The sequence below is a fragment of the Halyomorpha halys genome, unplaced genomic scaffold (assembly GCF_000696795.3).
Source record: "Halyomorpha halys isolate HHAL.00 unplaced genomic scaffold, Hhal_1.1 Scaffold603.1, whole genome shotgun sequence".
Classification (NCBI taxonomy): domain Eukaryota; kingdom Metazoa; phylum Arthropoda; class Insecta; order Hemiptera; family Pentatomidae; genus Halyomorpha; species Halyomorpha halys.
The window spans coordinates 749018-769561 of NW_027104911.1; the positions used below are offsets into that span (position 1 = coordinate 749018).

The following is a 20544-nucleotide window of genomic DNA, read 5'->3' on the forward strand; positions in this document are numbered from 1 at the left end:
ATTATGTTGCAATAAAACCCGAGAGAGAAAAAGAGATAAAATCCGTTCAGACAGGACTCCAATCTAGTTTTTAATAAAACGTGGACATTAAATCATTGACATTTTGAAACAAAATACAATAAAATATTTTATTTCAAAACATTACAAATTTTACTGACTTTCTGATAAATTTTCAGAAGGACATTATTATATATTTTAAAAGTGGAATATTGTCTTAGTACTACTAACTATACACCTAAAATATACACAAATATATAATGCACCTAACATGAACCAACCTGTTAAATGTTTTTCCGACCAGGACCTCAACTGCTTACATCCCATCTGAAATAAAAAATAAAATTTAATAAAAATATAACGAAACAACTAAATAATTAACCTCTTTATTTTTTTTAAAAGTGAAGTTTTGACTTGTGGCAAGATATTCGGTTTCGTAAATGTTTAATAGGAATTTTAAATCAGCTATTTTAATTTTAAAAACCGTTGTTAAGAACAACACACATCCCGGATGCCATCTTGCTCATTAAATCATGTTCATTAAAGGAAATAAGGATACTAAAACAAAAAATAATGGAAGGAAAGTAATCAGATGACTAATATGAAAATAAACACCACTTAAAGATAAGATATGTCATAAACAGGGCCAATATTAGTTAGTATGAACACAGTCACGCAGGACACTCCTCATCAAGCGCACGTAAGTAAACTCAACATTATATTTGGCACATATGTACGTGTGGTGTTGCTTTTGTATCATTTTAAATCTCATTTCATTCTAAAGTATAAATATACAATATACATAATACATAAAAATATAAAATTGAAATAATAACCATTATAAAAATAATTAAATAAAAATAATAATGAGAACAATGAAAAAAAAACTAAGATAGTAATGAATAAATGAAAATGAAGTGAGAATAAAAATTACAAAAAATAAATATAAAACATGTTAATAAAAAAAAAAATATGAATACTCTAGTTGAATTAAAAGATAAGCGTTCTAATCTCAACGGTATCTCTTATCTCGAACTGAAATGTATGATTCATTGCTGTAGATATTATTGTGTTACTACAACAATAAAGATTTCGAAACCATTCACTCTTTTCTTATCGTTAACTAAAATTGTACATTTCATTATTTAAAAATACACTTGACAAATGCTAAGTCTTTGAGTCAGCTAGATTGAACATGAAGATATGAAATTAATTCTCATTGTCACCAATAATTCACTTACATATAACAAACAATAATTTATTTTTTTATATATATTTTTAAAACTGTCTGCATTTATAATTTTCTTGGTTATTATCGCACAGTTAACATTTTTTCTTATCTACTGGCTGTTATTCGGCTCCTTGCAAATAATATTTTCTGAATTTTTACTATGATCACTCGAGATTTTATCGCATGTTAATTTTAATAATTAATCGGATTATTTGGATGTAATTTTAATAATTAATCGGATTATTTTGATGTAATTTCTTTTTTGTTAATTTTCTAGTATGAAGGTATTTATTTTACAGACTTTCTTTCACTTTACCATGCTCTGTAATTGTTCTATAATAAATGTTGCCCCTGATATAAATAATCGAATTAAAAAAATGTCAGTGCAGGCTACATTGCCCTACATTTAGAAAAAAATTACAATCATAACCAATTAAGTCTAGAACATTTTTTATTTTTATGTTATAATAACCTTTTTTGCACAACCAGTCTATTGTAAATGTTATTTATAAAGACTTTTTATTTCTTTTACGGGGGTATTACCATTGTTTTTTTTAATCTGGACCGATGCTACTCGCTTATTGGGATTACTTCGTCCCAAGATGTTTTACCTATTCATAGCGTTACCAAATTACCTTAGGCCAAAGATACAAGCCTGTGTTTTCTAGATTTGTCTTCAAGATTCGTTCTGAACTACTTTTGGAAGATTAATGACATCAAAAAATTTAGTTTGAGCCTTATTTTCTTGCCTTTCTTAATGATAGCTTTTAGTTTCTAACTACTCCTCGTTATTGCTTGGAAATATCATGTCACTATAGTCTCATGAAATGAGGCTGTCAATATTTTTCTGGTGATGAGAGTTGTAACTTTTTGTTTAACTATTCCACTTTTTTTGTTTGGCCTTTTTTCTATTTCTATTTTCATGATATTCAAATAATTAGAAATAATACTTTTACAATCAGAAATTTTTACTTTTGATTGTTTCGCTTACAGGGTTTTGACTAATTCTTGCATGGGATACCTTTCCTATTGAAAAACAACCACCACATTCCTTTAGAGAAAAAATATACTAAAAAATAATAAATAAAAAAAAGCCTTCTTATGAGGTTGCCAGAGCATTATAAAATAAGTAAAAACCTATACGTTAATGTAAAATACTACCATCCTACTGAATATTAAAATTAATTATGTAAAAAAAAAAAGTTTTTTCGAAACTTATTTATTACAGATATAAAAGTGTTTTCTTAGTTGGAAGTTTAAGAGTATGAAAGAAGTGTAATAGGTGGAAAAAGTTAATGGGTTTATCAAAACATGGATATCGGGTTGGGACTAAATTTCATCACCTGGAACTCCCAGGAGTGGCTAGTGGTGTTTTTTTTTTTTTAACACCAAGTATAGTTTTTCTGGTGAGCTCTAGGAGTAATCAAATTACGGCATCTCTTGCTTTTACTAATCATATTACCCTAAGGAAATAGGAAGGAGATAGTGCCAGAGAAATTGGCTTCTAGAATTAACTGTATATTGTATCCCCATATGCATCCTAATATATTTTATTACCTATAAATCCTATTCCTGATATATTCACATGTATATAAAACCTTGTATAACCGTTATTCTTAAAATCACGTTTCCTTAAAAAGTACTAAACCCATCACCGGTTCACATATTATACGTTCGTATATATATATATATACACACATTTATATATATGTATATATATATGGCATAATGGCAGAAAACTGAGGTGTGAGTGACACAGGTGTGCCCCGCATATGTGGATTGGCCTCTAGGGGATTAAGGCAATTCTCCTATCTCTAACTGTAGTTTATTTACACTACCTCTATAATGTTAGTAAACATGTGAATACTCTCAGTGTTTGTTTCCCTCTTTGGCCTTAATTGTTAATAAAACTGTTTAAACTATTTTACAAATGAAAAAATTCAATTTATCCTAAAAAAAAAAAAAACATACTATAAGATGACCAAAAAAATGTCTAACTAAGACTGGCTCAAGCACTGAACTGAGAGAACTAGTTTGAAAAATCAGAATAATTAAAAAAACTGGTGATGATACAGATGATCTAGGTATACATTGTTACTTGCTAGGAAAGGCAGCCTTGAATTCACTGAACCTCAGAAGTATGTATCATAGTTTGATGAACCTAAAGAAATTAATTTAACTTTCTGAATGAACTTTCAAAAGTTTAATGCTCGTTAAATAATGTTGGCAATATGTACCTGTAGGAAAAGATTGAAATCAGGACAGAAAAACTAATAATCTCGACTTCACTGTTATTTTACGAATAAAAAATCTATAAACTACTTTGACAAATATAATAGATCCTATAATTAGATATAGTGAAATTACTCTTCCTTAATTCATAAACGTTTCGTGGTTATCACCCCATTATCAGGTATCTACAAAAAAATTCACAATATTATCCGTATGCATAATTAAATTAATATACTAATGGTTTTTTTTAATTTTAAACAATTACCTTAAATAAATAATCTTCAAATATTACATAAAACTGATCTCCTTATCAGTCATAAATATATAAACAATAATAATTTTACTGTCAGTTTTATAATAAATTAATAAATAAAATTTCGTATATAATCATAAATAAGGAGATCTAAAAACATTATATACATTCTTGAAACAAGGTTATCCTAAACTTAAACATGAATTAGATTTTAAAAATCCAATGACCTTGAACATAGTCAATCATATAAAAAAATAGACACGAAATACCAATCGTAGATAAGAATCTTGAACCAACTCCATATAAAATAATCAGAAATAGGTTTTTCATGAGTTCAATGGGGAAAGAAAAATATGCCTCGAGCACCTGCTGAACCGTATACCATAATCCGTGGATTTCAGCAGTTATGTTACTAACCTATCTAGTGAGCTTAGCTTAGCACCATGGAAAACACAGTTCATAAAGAAAAGAATTTAGATGCCCCCCAGACTATCTGAGCTTTCATAAGCACTATTAAAACATTTTATGTAACTGTCAGTTAAGACTTTGAACTGTTTACACTTACAATGTAACTAGAGAAGATTATTTTTAAATACTACTATGAAAACTGCATAATTGTAAAAATACATTGATTTCTTCTCATAAGCTTCTTACAACTAATCATATTCAATTTAATTTTACTTCACAGGCAATGGTCAACGGTGTAAGGAGAAATAGATCTAGCCTTTACAAGGTTTTAACGAAGATGAAGACTGATAATGGCTTAATGATTCAAAATGATCCACTCCGACGAACTATATTAAGCGGACAGATAGGCTTAGCAATAACAATGATAGAACAAGGATGTTTTGTGAATAGTTTACATTTGATAGATGCCATTAGAAAAGACTATATTGAAATTGTAAAATTGATAATTGCGCTTGGCGTTGACGTCAACGGTGAAGATCTGCAAGGAGAAAATAGTGGTACATACAAACCCAGTTCTCCGTTGTACAAGGCAGTGGAGGAGGACAAAGTGGAATGTGTTCGGCTGCTGTTGGAGGCAGGTGCTAAAGTGGATGAGGCTTCTGGAACGGATGGATGGACGCCACTCCAACGAGCTTCCATGTTGCACAATATTCCCATCGCCAAGATGTTGGTGGAATGTGGAGCCAATCCCAACAAGAAGGCTCCAGAAGGTTGGACACCGATTCAGTTAATCCGAAACAAGCGTTACAACAAGCATGGGCTAAACTTATAGCGAATATCTTAAATATTATTAGGTTTAGTAATCAATGTACTAAACATCCTAACTTGATGGTAAATTATGACATTTGGACCAAAAGTACAAAACCATACTATATCCATAGATCAATAAAAAAAACCCATCAGATTTTTTTCTGGCACGAATCATAACTATCACCAAATGACGGGCACTACGCATAATGCTTCTCGCGTTCCTAATCACCTCCTGTTACACCACTAATCTGGCTAGTATTAAAAAAAAGTCTCAGATGACAAATTGATATTCTTCGGAGAGATTGATTTGATAATTTTTAGGCTCTATGTATTGTTAAATAAAAAAAATATGGTACCAATGAATGGATATCAAGTGTATTATTGGTTGAATGAGACTGTACTTGTACTATTAGATTTAATAGTCAGTATTATTTATTTTTCTTTTATTCATTACATGTCTTCATGTTTTATATGTTATATGATTTTATGTATTATATGTTTTTATGTATCATGTATCTTACTGTAGTCTAGTTTAGAAGTATTGTTTTTTTTAATAGGAAATATCATGCATTGCATAAATGCGAGAATATTTACATTTTATAGTAATTGTGTAAGTAATATATTTTCATTATTGAAAATAAGCCATAGATGTTGCTAATATTTATAATATATAATAGAACTTTTAATTAAATAATAAGTATTTATTATTAGTATGTATATATTTATAAACACAGATCTTTTTTTTTAATTTGTTATTTTTATTTCCTTTTCCTGTATAAATGTTTTAAATACAATTACTTCTAATACTAATTAATCTATAATTTTGCAATGATTAAAAAACAATAAAAATACTTAATGCGTGAGTATTAATATACTTAAAAAAGAAACGGTTTAATTTTACAAAACAAAATGTACCTTCATATATTTTCATATATAAAAATTATTTTTGTAGTGAAAATATATATTTAAATTCTTTAACGAGTTTAGTTAGTTCATTCCATCTTTAAGTTGATTAGAGATCATTCAGTTTTAAGCCATCTATATTTTATGATATAAAAGGTTTTTATTACAATTATTTTCATCCATCTCTATCGTACATACATACTTATGCCTTAAGCAGAAATATTTTAATATAATTTGTTTTATGTATTATAATTTTACACCAGTTTTTAAATTACTAAATACTGATAGTGTCAATTTAATAATAATTGTATGTGTCATACTAGGTATACCCTACATTTTCGGTAAGAACGGTTTTGTTCTGCATCCAGAATAGAAAGCATTTGTTATCTTACTTATTCAATCTTTATAGCCAAAAATCCTTTTCATATCTGTTGTTTCTTTCTGTCTCATCTCATCTCTGTCAGATCTTTAAAAAAGTTAACAGTAGATCTGCTTACTTTAGCAAATTCTTTATTGATTAACCTCTTTTTTATTCTATTCGTTAATCATCTTCAATAGCATCCTTTAATCACTTATTCCTTTATCTCTTTAATTTATCAATCAAGCATACAGAATAAATCACAGTCAAATTAATGTAAATATTTTCAGTTATTCTTTCTCGACATATAAGAAGAAAAATAAGATTATGACTGTGAAACTAGGCGCTTGCACTAATATGTCATTTTATTGAATATACGAGTTTTTAATAAATATGGTTCTAAAATTATTGAATTTAAAGCAGTTTAAAATAGTTATATTTAATTGAAACGTCATTACGATTAATTTTAATCATAATTTTTATTTAAAGAAAATTTATTATTATTAATGAGACTGACCCTGGCTTGCTGGTTCGCTAGCAGCGGCGCGGACGAGGACTTGCCACCCATATCAGGGTGACGGGGCGGCCTCAGCTGTGGGTCACTGCAAGAGTCCCTCCGGCGGACCCAGACTTCTTCACGACTAGGTTCCCTCCTGGAAGCTCCAGGCCGACACCTCAGCCTCTCCCAGGTCTCCTTCCTCCTGCATTTATGGCACTCTGCACAGCCCAACCAACAGCTTCTTTCAACTGCAACATAGTAACAATATCAAATGTTCTTACTAAACTAGTATAGAAATAAGATGTATGGTTTACAATTAGCGTTAAATACGTAATTAATATGATTTACACATAATCAAAGGTAACTATAATAAACGGATGTAAATAAAAATTCATAGCATTGCTTATCTACTTCCAATTAATGGAAAATACCTAATATTTTTTTCGAAAAAGTGGAAATGATTTTGTTTTCATATAAATGTAGTAGCCATGAAAATTTTTATTTAATTTCTTAAATTAAATTTGACCCTTATAATCACCAAAACATAATAAGAATAAATAATATAGATTAACCGTTACATTGTATCATAAGTCTCTACTAATTACCCTTTCATATTATTGAGAAATATGGTAAGCTATACAATATTTATATATTACAATATATTTTTATTTCGTTATAATTTAAATTGAATTAATAAATAAATGGATAGCCAAGTGAATAATGGTATACGAACCCCTGGGCGGTGTGGAGGCTCCACCAGAGCTGTCCGGCTGAGGAGATGAAGAGGAGCTGTCTTGCGAAGAAGAATCGGACAGCCAGGTGTAGCTGGAGGACCTCGAGACTGCTGGTGAAACCTGTCCACCGTCATCACACTGTGGATATCATCAGTAACATACATTAGTAAGAGCAACATATAATATATGTGCGTGACATATGTTGCTGGTATTTATTATACTTAATATATAGTATATGTTGCGTATTTACAAATAACAATAATACTTATATTTGAGAAGCGTTCTATCAGAATTAAAGTAGTATTCCATCAGAAAGTTAATCTGTCCAACTATAATAAATAGGAAATGATCGAAAACTAATTTATAAATCAAAAAGTTTTCACTGTATTTTAAAAAGTTTTTTTTCCTAGGTTAATGCAATATTTAAAATAATAAAATATTACAAAGCAATTTTTTAAATAAAAGTTTTTTATCTTAATGAGATACAACCACATAGTTTTCCAAAAGTGGATATATTGACTCCTGGAGAATAATTTATATATTTGTATTATTATATATTGTACTATACTGATTTATATGCTTTAAGTAACTAACCATACGATAATGATTGAATACACATAATTGAAAAAAACAAAAAAATACTGGTCCCAAAAGTAATAAGAATTATATGTCATATGTATAACTTATGATTTATATATTTTAAGTAACTAACAATACGGTAATGAGTTATACACATAACTGAAAAAAACAAAAAGAATAATGGTCCCAAAAGCAATAAGAAAACAGAAACAGCTATTACGTGAATGTACTATGTCTGTAGGTAGATGAGTTAATAATACTTTAAAGGGAAGAATTCTCTATCCTTGTTTCATGATTATTTTTGTTTAAAAAATCCATGATATATTACTTTGACTGGCACTAATTGGTCCATTTCATTCCAACAAAAAATCTAATACACAAACATGATTCATATTTCTCCTAATTCAATGTAATAAAATACATAAATATTGCATACAAAATACATACATCAAAATTGAATTTTGTCTGTAAGGTGCGTTTAAGGAATTTCGTCTGTAAAAAACAGAACACATCTTTAATCTCTATTTCTGAAGCAAATTATATTCTGAGAGCAAATTAACACATAGTATGTCATCGACCTAATTGCCGTTGATTAAAATAAAATCTAGATTTTTTAAAAATTGTTATGTAATTTAATTGCATTCATAAAAATAAGAATTCAGCTATCAATGTCTTATTTATATTCGATGTGGAGTGAAATCAAATAAATAAGAAAATCTGTCGACAAAATGATGCTTCTGAACTACTTCGCCTGGTGAGTGCTGTTCCCCCACGTAATACCTAACAACATTGCGTGCAGCCTATCCACTCTATTGAAGGCTCTCTCTCAGCTGCCAAAAGCCCAAGAACACAAGATGGCCTCAATTAAAGTATCCCATGCTTCAACTTGACGGTGAGAATCAAAAACAATATAATTAATTATTCTAATTAAGAATTTTAATCTGTGAGAACGGGAACTCTGTAGGTGTTGGGTAGATCATAATTATGTATTAGATCCAAACCTGGTTAATCTGTTCTAATTTGTGTAGGCATGAACAGCTTACAAATTAAAGTAATTATTTTGATAGCTTCTATCCTGTATTATTCTAATGAAAGGAAAAAAATAGTCCTTTCTTTAATTAGTAGTTAGATCAGATTTTGAAATAATATTAATTATCACAGTGTTGTTTAATTTAATTTTTTTTTATTTTCTTCTTTCGATTTTATAACGATTCGGTGATTCTTACTTTATTAATTACTTGGTAATTTTTTACTTATGCCATCAATGGCTCACCCACCTTAGAGTTATAATAATAATAGAAACCGTCATATAACATTTACGCTCACAGGATTTTCTGGACTGGTAATATAAATTACTAATCATTTCCATAATAATTACTATTATGTCGTAAAAATAACGACTATAATTAAAATAAAACTAAAAGTTAAAATTTAATCAATTTTTTTTATTTCACTGACTTAATTATGCATAAAAAACAGGCGTATGTTTCATTTATATCTCGTTAACTAAGCCCTTTTATATGAGAATACAAGATTACTAAGTAATAACAAATACATTATTTGGTTAAAATGAGAAATTGGTAATAATTTTTTTTTCAAATCATTACAAATATCTGTGTAATGTGACATCAAGATTGGCAATATCAAAAATCTATGAACACTACTTTGTAAATGAAAATACACTACTTACCCTTTTATCGATAATTTCAGCAGACCTTTCAAGCCCAGAATCTTCTCCATCGTCAGGAGAGGAACCTCTGGTGTCTCCAACTGATCTCAAAACTTCTGCGAAAAGAGCGTTCAATTCGGCGATGATATCTTCAGGCCAAGATTCGGCTGCAGCTTCTTCAGCCCATCTCTCGAATACCTCTCCAATTTCCTCCTGCAATATGACAAAAATATATTTAATAAAAAAGTAATTTGATATTTATTAAAAATGTTTATAGATGGGATTATTATATTTCTATGAACATTTGCAATAATTTACTGAGATCATCAATAATACGCATATTAACAAAAAAAATTCAAATTATGTTAGAATAAGAAGCTATCTCACAGTTTATATCATGTACATGAGAAAAAAAAATCATTGAAGTCCTTAAATGTGATAATAAAATAAAGCCCTAATTTTAATTAAAGTATGTAGTTAAAGAAAAATGAAAAATCGGACTTGCAACTCAAAAATAATAAATTGAATTTTTAAAAATTGGTATGGCAAGCTTTAAAAACAACTTAAAATTTCTTCCAAATTGAATTAACAGTAGATGCTCGTTGTATAGATAGATAATAACACAAATGTGTACATTGATGTCTACGAGGTAAAAAAAAGAAAAAAATATTTTTCATTCTGCGGACAAGAATCTCCTGCACTTCCTACATTTAGCAGAAATCATATGTTTGGGACTGAGAAAACAAAATTGAATTAAATAGTTGAACTTTTAAGACATACGGAATCAATTATCTAAACTAAATCAAGAAGAAACAAATTTAAATCTATTTAGCAGATTCAATAGCAAAAGTGTATTCTTATTAAGGTAAATAAATTAAACTATTTATTTAAAACTTACATAGATACAATTTATAACACATTACAAATTGTGGTCAATGATCTTTGTAATCTTGAAGTTAGTGCAATTAATGAAAATTAACTCGTCAAGTTTTGTTGAAATTAAGTGAACATCCTCGAATGAACTTATTGGGATGTTGGAGAATTTTAATGTAATAAAAAATGTGAGCGTGTGTAAAAAACTAAAAATATTAATTACTCATACGTCATAGAGTGCAATCGATATTACTATTTTTGTCATTTCAAGATAATGCCTTACAAACAAAAAAATATTTTGTATCATCATATTTATTGTTATTTACCATTTTAATTACTCTATCACATCGACATACTAGCTGCTCTGTACAAACATTCCTGTCATTTCAGTATTTTTTTTTACAAACAAATATTAATCTATGAGAGGACATTAAACTTAAAGGAAGCTATGTAAAGAACCGCCGGGCAGATTTTTAATTAGAGATAGTCGGGGGCTATATTGGTAAAAGGGAGTGTATGCTGTAGATATTGGCTCCCTATTCAATTCAGTCTCAGTCAATATTCGCTACAACTCTGTTCATAGTTTTCCTGGTATTTTTCACCTTTAGGTGACGCGACAGTTTAGGGAAAGGCGCGTGGGAGCCACGCTTATTTAGTATAAGGGGTTTGAAGTTTAAATCTGTAGGTGAGGTAATTATTGAAACGTATTACAAAGCTTATATAAATGTAATTAAGAAATTAAACATAATAATAATTTCAGCATTTGAATATTTCCGAAAAGCATAGTTTCGGGTAATGAATTAATTATTTTTTTTAAAAAATATTTCCTGCATTTTATGATCAGTGTGATTATCCTATATAATACAATAATTAATTTTTATAATTAAAATATTTATTGATATCTTGCAGGATTCCTGTCATTTGGAAGTATGTATCTGAGATTTCGTTCATCGAAATTCATATTCCGATTACATAATCAATTGCAAAAAATAAATAAATGAAAGTTATTTTTTGTTACGAGATAAACATATAACTAATTCATTGCCTTCAAATCTTTATTTGCTCTCTTCTAGTATAAAGATAATATAAGTTATGGCATGACATGGAATTTTGTCAGCCTTAATCTTAACCCCATCATTAATCATCATCTATTGGTAGGAAGAGACAATAAATTCAGATTCGATTTAAATTTATCGCCGAACTTTTAATAATTAGAATAAAATTAGATTTAAATTAGATAATTGAAGTAATCTTCGAATACCCATGGGTGTTTTTCAGTAAATTCAAAGAGTAGTCCTATATTCAGTACTTAAGAGTGAGCATATAAAATATACATGCGAGTCCTATAAAAGTGGATATGTTGAGAGTCTCATGCATTCAGAATGCTACTGCCGTCGAGAATATCGATAAACTTTTCTCAAGATCAATATCAGAAAGAAAACTTATTACAAATAAAATGCACATCGTAAAATATCTCTCAACGGCTTTATTTTCCAAGAGGGATTCTTTACTAGCTTTCATCTTCTATTACGATTTCAGTAACTATTAATGGAAAAAGAAATATTTTACTCCTATGGAATAAAAATAAGGCCGATAAAAAATCAGGGTGCTAAACTTTTATGGGACATGAATAGTTAAATATATCAAAATCATCCTAGTCGTTCTTTGACTATTTTGACCCCTAGCTAATAGAATGGGGCTTATTTTTTTTTCACTGTAGGTACTCCTAGGCGGTTAGGAATCATGTTTTCAACAATAGCAGATGTTTATTAAGTTACTATTTCTCGGTAGTTTTTCGGGGTAAATAACACTTGTAAGTGACGAATTTGTAACGCCTTCCTGACATCCCCAGTGCACTTGAATCACAAGTTTCTAATGGAAGGGGGCATTTTCAATGAAGGATTCCAACACATAATCAATTTTCAAACGATTTTATGTCTGTAATTTTTCTGAAACGATGGGTCCGGAGTGCAATAATCCTTCATAATAAGGAGAATGGTAGAATTATGATGATCCATTCTAACTGAAAATTGTATTATCAAACTTTTTTTTTATTAATTGGATTAATTTCCGGATGGTTAAGTTGTAAATCCCCAAACACCGCAAGGAACTGAGGGCGAGTTTCGCCCATTTAAGCCTTCAGGACGCGTGATATGGCAAAAATAATTTATATAAAATGGGTATAAAATTAAATTTTCTAAATTATCATTCCATAAAATATTCTAGAAATTTATGCGTTGGAGAAGAACTGTGAGAAATTAAAAAGTATTCTTCAAGATTACTGCAAACTTCGTTCACCCTGGCTGAGACCTACCAAGTTTAATTTCTTAACTTATAAAACATGCTCTCTACTTTGTCACAAATAAAATCATCCACAAAGACCTTAATGTTCCATTTGTAACCAATCTAGCCCGAACCAGTTATTAATCCTTCCATCATAAACTCCCTAACCACTCAAACCCATTAGTTTCTAATCTTGCTTCCTCTTTTATTCCGGACAATCCTCCGAGGCTTCTGAAAAGAAGATGGCTTCGAGACCTTATATTGTAAAAATGTTTTTAGAGTTTTGGATAGTTTCTCTAGATGCTTGTACCATACCATTATGATTTCCTAAAATGTACTAGATGTATTTTATGTACAGTTGTAAATATCGATAAATAAATTTAATAAAAAAAAAGAAAATAACTTTTAAAACATTCGAAAAAGAAATAGGTTTGAATTGAGTCTTGAACACTTTATACTACTCGATACTCCTTTTTTTCTATAAAAAAAAAAAAAAAAATAGAGAGAAGCGTCCACAATTAAAGATTCTCTTTCAAGCAATTCTCTCTGGATAGAAAAGGATCTAAAATTCCTTGGTACCCTAAAGCAACTTTAAGTAATTTAATAGACAACGGAAAGTAAAGCTTATTGATATATTATAGGACCTCAAGATTCACTATTTGGTAGCTGCGATTAATTATAATTAATGTATTAATAAGTTGTTAATTAATCGCCGAAAGAGTGAATTATAAGAATCTATGGAGAAATAATCCTAAGAAAATTAACAGTAGTGAGTCCCGTCGCTTTAAATAACAACAGCAAGCGAATTTAAAGTAAAGTGTAAAATTAAAAAAAACATCATAAAATGTTTACAGGATACAGTAGAGATAAGATATAGGGGGAAAAGAAGAAGAAAATTAAATGGATAAAAAAAATTATGTATATAAACAATACAAATTTAGTCAATGAATACTTAAGTCGCATCTTATTGTAAGCAACACGAAAATATGGATTATAATTAACTAAATTTAATAGCGAAAGAATGAAAAAATAAATCTTCAGAAGTCCATAATCATTAAAAATGCAACCTGAAATGATTTTAACAATTCGGTTTCGATTTAGCCACTTTCACTACACATATTCAACTAAGGTACATACATGAATGGGATAGACGGCCGTATGGTTGGAAGTAAACTCACTATTTCACTGTTTCTACCATTATTTTTTAAACACATGATATTAAATATGACCAGAAAAATAAAATAAATATTAAATACTGAAAATAGTTAGAACCAAAGTTGGAAAAAAAGCGAAATAATAATGACCATGAATGTTTTTTTTTTTTTTTTAACAGGCAATTTCTCCTTATCTCAACTTCTAAATAAAAAACATGAAGTGCACTATACAAAATTGATCATCTTCATTCGTTTCTATGAGCCCTTGAAAATACTTTTGGTTTCGTGAAGGAATCCATTTCGTGACTCTTGCGCACATCTGTTCCACCAGTTACGCGAGTTTATTATTATTATTTTTTTTTTAACATGGGTCCTAACTGGCATCAATAATTAAAAGCTGTTAGGGTCATTAAAAAACTGACGAAGTAATTACAAGGGAGTTGATTGAAGAATGTCGGTTTCTGTCGGGCTCATTCAATGGCTCTGTAATTATTATTTTTTTTTTTTTAAATGTGCCATACTTGGTTCCAGTTAAAAGAATGTACAACAGAAAAATTTCTTCAAGGGAACTTTTGTTATTCCCTCAAACTTTTGTAAATCGATAAATCCCAGTTAAATCTCTATCAGCAAATAGGAAACCACTTCTAGCCTCTTAAAAATATCATGGGATTGATTTCTGAAAGATAAATCTGAAGGAGAGTCATCAATAAATATAAATGAAACATAGAAAAGATTTATCATTCAAAACATTACAAAAAAAAAAAACAAAAAAAAAAACATTGAAATATGAAACATTAGAATATGCATTTTGTGTATCAGTTAGTCGTGCACACATTTAGACAAGATGAAATTATGAGATAATATAAAATAAATCTTATAGTTTGGATTACTTTAAATAAAACTCATTAATAAAATAAAAGTTAAAATTCACAAAAGAGAAGAAGATCATAATTAATTTTCGATTTCAGATATGAAAATAAACGGAAAAAAATGATAACAAATACTACAGACTAGATATAGGAAGAAGAAAAAATAAAGAATATAAGGATAGAAGAAAAAGAAAAGGCTAAAGATGTTATATTTAAATATTTTTCAAATCAACCATATCACTTAAAAATTAATATTAAAATTTTGATTGATGGATGAAAAAAATGGAACAAAATATAAAAACAAAAATATTTATCATTTTGTTTAAATTATATTAGTTTACGATTTTTTTTTTTACAATAATGTGCTGATTACTTAATTAATTGAATTTAAACCAAATCTTTTTTTCCAAAAAAAAAAAAAGACGTTATATGTTGTTCGCCCTTTTGGTACATACCAACATAGTTTCTACTTTTAACTTTCGAAATGTGCCGCGGGGTTCCTTAACCGGGGTCTCCCGAGCTGTTTTTCTAATAAAAACTTATAAAATCCCCAAATTTTAGAGTCGTTCAACGAATTTTATCACAAAACTATCTTGAACTCAATGAGTAAGGTTCTATTAAATTTATGGGAATACCGTATTAAACAGTACCTTTTTTTCTAAATAAAAGCACAGTTGGAATCCCACCGGGACCCCAATGGTATTCACCATATATGAGTTTCCGCGGAATTAATTTGATTCACTGTGACTGCCAACATTTTTTAAAAATACCTACCTCAAATGTGATTCAAACTTACCAGGGGGAACTTGTAGAAACGGAGAAATGCAACTTGAGAGACAGGGAAAAACAGTGGATGAGACCGATGTTATGCCTACCTAGAGCTTGGATAAATGAAATTCAAGCCCGCGAAGTATTGGATGTATGTTTGGGTGATTAGAGAATGTTATATGGGCATACTGCAAACATCTACAGGTGCATAACACTTGACAAAATGGTTGACGAATATACTTGCGAGAGACAAACCAGTAAATGTCCCAATCGTTTAGCTTATAGACTGGAACGATATATCTTTAGTAAATTCATTTATTCTGTAGGAAAATATTCACTCTGAGTGGAAACGATGGTAATTACTTAATGGCGTTTGTTTCTGCTTCCTTTAGGAAAAATATTAGTAGAGACAATCATAATGACAAGACTGAACGACCTAAGACTCAATCTTACGTTTAACCACTAGGTATAAAAATAGTCTAAAAATAATGAAGAATGTTGAGAAGAAGCACCATTGAGAACCATAAACCATTGAGAATAAGCATTGTGCTTGCGAGGAGATTAACATAGAAGAAGCAGAAGACTCAGAAATAGATGCGAGCTTATAACAAGCATGGAATAATGAATTATGTTTATCTTCTTTCTATATATTTTTAAATTCCATTCTTTATATCCATTTTGCAATTTATTCTCACTAAAAAGATGGAATGTTGAAACTAGGATTAATAAAATAAGAAAGAAATGCAAAAATTCTGTTAGGATTCTGAAAGGGATCCCCGTGGTATAGTGTTTGTTTCGGAACGTAGTATTAGAAGATTAAAGATTGCCCATGACTATTATTAAAGTAAGTATGCATGTTTCGTTTAAAAAATGTTTGAGATTCACAAATAAAAAAAAAAATAGTAATTCATACTTCCTTCGATTTGTGAGCAATGAAAGTTTCCCCTAGTGAAATATGTAGAACGATATATCTTGAAATAGATTACAAGTGGTTTAAGAAACAACACCAAACCTGAGGAACGAACTCGACAAACAGCTGAACCATTTAACGACTGACGTTTTAAGAATAAAATATAGTTAAGGTTGTATAATTTGATTTCATTTTAGATATTAAAGAGCAATTTTAAGATACAATTAAGACCGACAGTTATCTATATTTTATGGATTATTTTAAAAATAAAATTTATAATTTATTTATTAGATTGAGATAAAAATAATTTTTTTTTATAATCTAATATAATGTTGATTTATATTCTATTAGTAAATACATTTTAACAATAATGATGGACTGAAAAATATACTATTAAACTGTTCAGGTATTGCTTTGATTTTTACTCTATGAGACCAGATGTATTTGTCAGTTTGGAAATAGAAGTTGTACATATATTGTCTAATGTCAATATCATTAGAATATAAAAGTAAATAAAGATAGCAAGATAATCTTTATTTACTTTATATAAAAAGATATTGAGACTAAGACGTTATGTATGCAACTTCTATTTCCAAACTGATATATACAACTGGTCTTATAGAGTTTAAAATTAAATTAAATGCCTGAATATTTTAGTAATGTATTTTTAGACCAGTTTTGTTTATCACTTTGAAAATATACGTTGTACATATAGTCCCAATATTTTTAGATATAATGTAAATAAAGATTATCTTCCAATACCCTGCGGTTGAATACCGTGACTGGTGATTATCTGGATTTACCTAAGAGTACACAGATCCCAGTCGTTTTTCTAACCAAAGAGGAGCAGGATATCTATCCTTCGTGAGGGTTAAAATGTCTTGGTACAAACTAGACATTCCAAAGTATTGCAGTTTTATGGGATGACGCTTCTTTATTGAATCCATCCTTGAATGTGAATTTGTGTGACAACAAACCGAAAAATGTGAACACCAAAATAGAAAATAAGGTACCACTTATTCAATTTCCCAATGCTCTTTTTTACACTGCTTAAAAAAGAAAGAATTCTGGGTGCAGGAAATAAGTGTAAAGTAAAATTAAGGCTCAGTTTCTCGAGAATTACAAATACAGGATTACTTAAAAAAAAAAAAAAAAGGTATATGAAATTCCACTTCCAGTTGCCGACAGTTAAAGGAGCTACAACTAGGGAAACCCAACCACAACCCGAAGACTGAAGCCCAGTTAAGCAGGACATTCTATTCTAAATTCTATACTTATCAATTCTATTATTGTCATTACTTCAAGTTTATTTTATTTTTTTCTCTTCTTCCTTTTTCGTTTTTTTTTTCAAATTAACTTGTTTTTTGTTCTTTTTTTCTTATTAGAGGGCAACTGTTTGTTTTATTAGGTCTACGAATGTCATTATTTTTATTATTAACTTTACTTTTCTTTCTTATTTAAAATTATTATTTTTTTAGAGCTCGGTAGCCCTGGGGTAAGGCTCGTGGCTACTAACTCCAATGTCTCAAGTTCTAATCTGGCTGGGTAGAAAATTGTTTTCTGTTACACTGTAGGCATGAGTCAACTCCTGTTGACCCCTGTGGAGCCGTCCTGAGGTCCACCAAGCCTACTAAATTAAAAAGAGTAAAAATCTGGCGGTCGAGCGTGATTCAGACCAAATCATCTTCTTGCACAACCGTTGGTCTAGTAACAGTACTTCCTTACAAAGTACTGAACCCCTGACCCTTCATGCGTTGTAGCGGTACAGATTTTAATTTATTTTTGTTTTTATTCTATTTTATCTTAATTTTGTTTTTATTTATAACGCTGTTGAAACCCCCCATAATCAATTGTTAGAAAAAAGTATTTTTTTAAATACTGGTATTAAATAAAAATAAAAAAGACTCAGTTTTGGTGGATATCATGGCATTCAGAACCCTAACAGGTATGGATTGGTGATTCAATACAAATTTATTTGCGTTAGAATGCTTAATTAAATTAATCAAATGAAATTCTCTTTTAAAAAGGTTATAACTCTAAAATTAAACAGTGCAATGAATCTGTCCTTAATCCTTCACGAAGGTTCTAACGCGCCAAAACTCAATATTATTTGGGTCAAAGATAGAGTACATCTTGCACGGTTTTATAACTGGAAACTATTTATATAATAGATAATAATTTAAATAAAAAACAACTATAGTAAATAAGAAGTTTAAAATAACATAAATGTATTTCACTGTTTTTAGTTTTCTACCCTCTTGACGTAGAAGTGGGAATATTCTCAATGACCTAAGGATGATAAACAGTATTAATTGAATGAATTTTAGCTGTTATTTTCACCTGTAGGTATTTCAAGGTTTCTGTTAATTCTTTCATTGAAAATCCTAAGATTTGCAGTACAACCGACGCCGTATATCTAAATTCCTTAATCGTATAAATTAAGATAAACATTATAAGTTGCCTAACGTTTCATAAGATACTGCCTAGGAGCGGCGAGGAAGAAAACAGTTACGTCAGGATGACTAGGCCAGAGAGAGAAGTGGGAGGGGCACGTCAAAGTGGGCACCCTTCCCGAGAATTAGATAATAGCTGCTGAAGCCACTGATGGCTGAATTAGTTCTTCAGATCCGATCGATCGGGCTTACCTTAAGTCTGTTAAGATAAATACTATACATTTTCTTTTCTTTTTTTTGGCCAGATTCCTGTTCCGTAGCTATTATGTAACTAATGTGAACTAAGCATCGGACCATTATGTCCAAAATAGAAAATCAATCACATTAAAAATGTTACATAAAAAGTCTATTAGGAAGAATTTTTGTAGATTAACATAAATCATTATTATGTAAATTCGATAACTCACTATATACACTATTCTCTTCTGACAGCTTTTGCTACATTCCCGCCCAGCTTAGTGCATCCACAAATAAGATTTAATAATTTCTCACTATGATTTAGAACAAGACAAATCCATATTATATAGTTAGAAATGTTAATTTATACTTCATTTTTCGTTCCTTAGCATTAAAATCAACCGGTATAGCCCACTTCGACAGATAATAATATCATAAAAGGGACATTTAACTGACGATAGTTTTCTTATGCAAAATATTATATGTTATGCTAAAATTTACACATTTTGAAGTTTTCTAGCATACAGCACTTTTGTTTATTTATGCAATTATTATGACATTTAAAAATTTTTATGTAATTATACAAATCAATAATAATATCACGAAACAACCGGGTATCTATGTCGCTGCACTTATTCCGTTATGTAATATATTTCACACCAATTATCTATCCAATTCAGGATTTATGTAATAATATATTGAAATTTAGCGTTGCTTAAAATTGTATATATTGCTCTTTTTGAGGCTAAATTGTACAACTTTCATTAATGTTTCATAAAATAGCATATTGTGCACTATTTAGCCGGAATTATATGATTTTGATTTTAAAGGCATAACATTTAAGGCATAAATTAATTCCCATATTGTATGTATATGGGTATATATTATTAATTTTTTTTCCAAATTCAATTTATAGTTTATAATAGAAAAATAAGACAAAGCGTTGTTTAACGCGGGAAGAGTCGAATTTAACGTAGTAAAAAAGTAAACACTAGTTACAGATTCTCTTGGAATGCTATTTATCTATGGGTCTTGGGAAAATACAAAAAAATCCCAATCATATGAAACTCGCCAACTGCTACTATATTTAATCGTGAGTATTTATCGAGTTCCTTTGACCCAAAGAAGATTAAATAAGCTTTTTAAGTTTTACTATTATAATTTAAACAATACAGATTTTTCAGGTTTTGGGTCTTTTTATTTATTTATTTATTGATATTTACAACTGTATAAAAAATACAACAAGTAAATTTGATCATAATGACATAATGATATGATACAGGATGAAGAGACAATACCCAGTAGTAGAACTCTAAAAACAGTTTACAATATAAGGTCACGAGGCCATCTTCTTTTCAGGTGCCTCGGAGGATTGCCAGGAATG

The 20544-nt window shown here is 29.3% G+C and overlaps 2 protein-coding genes across 3 annotated transcripts in view; one reads left to right on the forward strand and one right to left on the reverse strand.

The window, feature by feature from the left end:
• cv-c (crossveinless c) overlaps window positions 1–20544 on the reverse strand; it is a 713946-nt gene that overhangs the window by 442582 nt on the left and 250820 nt on the right. The window contains exons 4-7 of one of the 2 annotated variants that reach the window (XM_067046074.1): window positions 9695–9886; window positions 7425–7563; window positions 6710–6909; window positions 279–324 (exon numbers count right to left, since the gene is read on the reverse strand). In XM_067046074.1, the coding sequence (XP_066902175.1) occupies window positions 279–324; window positions 6710–6909; window positions 7425–7563; window positions 9695–9886 (577 nt within the window). Of the gene's footprint in view, window positions 1–278; window positions 325–6709; window positions 6940–7424; window positions 7564–9694; window positions 9887–20544 lie in introns of both variants that reach the window. The other variant, XM_067046069.1, reaches the window with a different exon arrangement.
• Window positions 659–5580, forward strand: LOC136795459 (ankyrin repeat and SOCS box protein 9-like). The gene is made up of 2 exons (XM_067046076.1): window positions 659–697; window positions 4402–5580. The coding sequence occupies exons 1-2, from the start codon at window positions 659–661 to the stop codon at window positions 4951–4953; spliced, it is 591 nt and encodes a 196-aa protein (XP_066902177.1). The 3' UTR covers window positions 4954–5580.